Source organism: Saprolegnia diclina, assembly GCF_000281045.1.
Source record: "Saprolegnia diclina VS20 unplaced genomic scaffold supercont1.140, whole genome shotgun sequence".
In the NCBI taxonomy this organism is placed as follows: domain Eukaryota; phylum Oomycota; class Saprolegniomycetes; order Saprolegniales; family Saprolegniaceae; genus Saprolegnia; species Saprolegnia diclina.
The window spans coordinates 6,016-8,008 of record NW_008246207.1 but is presented as its reverse complement, the minus strand read 5'-3'; the positions used below and the strand labels follow the sequence as shown (position 1 = coordinate 8,008).

General features: G+C 57.9%; 1 protein-coding gene across 1 annotated transcript in view; it reads right to left on the bottom strand.

Annotated features, from left to right (window-relative positions):
• Nucleotides 1–309: 309 nt before the first annotated feature.
• Nucleotides 310–1,993, bottom strand: part of SDRG_16623 (hypothetical protein) — a 5,547-nt gene continuing 3,863 nt past the window's right edge. The window contains exon 2 of the mRNA XM_008622841.1: nt 310–1,927. Coding sequence (XP_008621063.1) covers nt 358–1,927 — 1,570 coding nt within the window. The 3' untranslated portion in view covers nt 310–357. The remainder of the gene's footprint in view (nt 1,928–1,993) is intronic.

The window sequence follows — 1,993 nt, the reverse complement described above, 5'->3', positions numbered from 1 at the left end:
TACCATAATTTCATAGCTAATAACGTTAATAACGTCCCTTTTCACATCTACCCGCACCCATTTGGCATTCGGGGAGTTGACATCTTTGCTTGGTCCAAGTTGCAGATCTGGTTCACTCTGTCCGCAGACGTCGCAAGGCGTAATGGCCTGGACAAGGAGAATCCAGTCGAGCTTGACGATCGCTCGATGAGCGGACGTTGGGACAGAACAGAAACCCTTGCCCTTCCAGCAGCTACTTGAGGTTGAAGTGGGTCAAACCGTTTTACGCCTGCATGTAGCCAGGTCTGGGCAGTGAATTCCCCGCCGACAGATAGCACAAACACTAATACTACGAAATATACAACACAATGCGCACGACTACTCGAGTAGCGGGATCGCGTGCCGGAGGTGGGGCGGCGCGTCCTTCCCGAGCCGTCGCCGCGCGACCACGAGGAGGCGCCACTTCTTCACATCCAATATGACAATATTCTCCATCATCTCGAACGAAAGAAGACCGGCGAGCAGCGCTGACATGGCGTCCAAATACAGAACGCCGTCGACGCACCAGTCGGTCACGACAAACATATACTTGGCCGGCGACGAGAGAAACGCCGAGGGGGGCGACGGCCGCAGCGTCCGGTGGCGCCACCGCGCGACGCTATACGTGACGACCAGGCTCCCAAGGGCGATCGCAAGCGTCGTGGGCAGCCTTGAAAACTGACCGACGCGAATGCTTGCGCTGTGGCACTCGAGGCGGTCGTCCATATTGATGGACGTGCAAGCTCGCTGCAGCGTAGCTGCGTGCTGGCACGGCGCGACCGAGATCCAGAGCAGCATGAGGATCCACGTCAGCACGGCACTGTGGTTGGCGTACGCGTGCGTGAGTTCGGTGGTTGCGATGCTAAAAAGGTCGTTGAGCACGTAGACGAGCCAGTTGACTTCGCCGGACACGAGCACCAAGCTGTACCACGGCAGCGCGGGGGACGTAAAGCGCGCGAGGCCGCCGACTTGCGTTAGCGTCAGCGAGCTCGTGTGCAGTAGCACCATGGCCGTGAGGCTCCGGAGCAGTAAGAACGGCCAGCCAATCCAGACAAGGCCAATCATGCGGTTCATCTGAAAGAGGTGGCGGCCCTCGCAGTGCTCGAGACGGCGGAGTGTCAGCACAGCAATCCCCGCTGCGAGTACGACAAAGACGCACGTTATGTACTGCACGCAGGCCATGAGCACAAAGGAGAAATTTTGCGGAATTTCCGCCGGGTTGGGCTGAATCGTGAGCGGGCTCAAGGGCCCCGAGATGGCCGTGACGCGACGCGCATCACCTTGAAACGAAACCACTTCTCGCGTGCCGGCCGCCCACGCATATGAAAAGCACCACCCAAAGTAGATCCACGAAATATCAATTTTGGCAGCGTCCAAGATACCACGATGGTATAGCATGTGCGACGAGCCATTGCGAAGATACTGGACAAACTGGACCTCGAGAGCGTCAACATCGGCAGCTACCTTGGCCGCGACGGATGCTGCATCGGCAAAGACAGAACTGGACTCGAGCAGAAAGCGTCGAGAGCTTTCGTAGACGAGATTGCAGTTGCCGCCGGGCGAGTAGTCCCATTCACAGAGCTTGAGAAGCGTGTGATTCGACAGTTCGGCCGCAGTGTGGAAACCCGATAAAGCAAAGAGCACGAGAAAGGGATCGGGCTGAAAAAACTCAAACACGAGCCGGTAGCACGCGTTCGTGGCGCTAAATGCACGAAAGATCGGCGTCGAATCGACACTGCTAAACACCATGGGTGAACCGGCTTGGTCGTCGCCGCAGAGAAGATTGCCGCCGGTATAGGCGACTCCGGGCGACGCAAAGTCGGACGGGAATGGGCCAATGTACTGTTTTCGGGGCAGTGAGAAAAATGCCGCTTGCGCGTCGTGGTCCGTCGCCAAGAGTCGGTTCAGACTCGAGAGCATGCGGTGGTACCACGATAGCAGCGACGCCGGACACGGCACGTAGACCATGTCCACG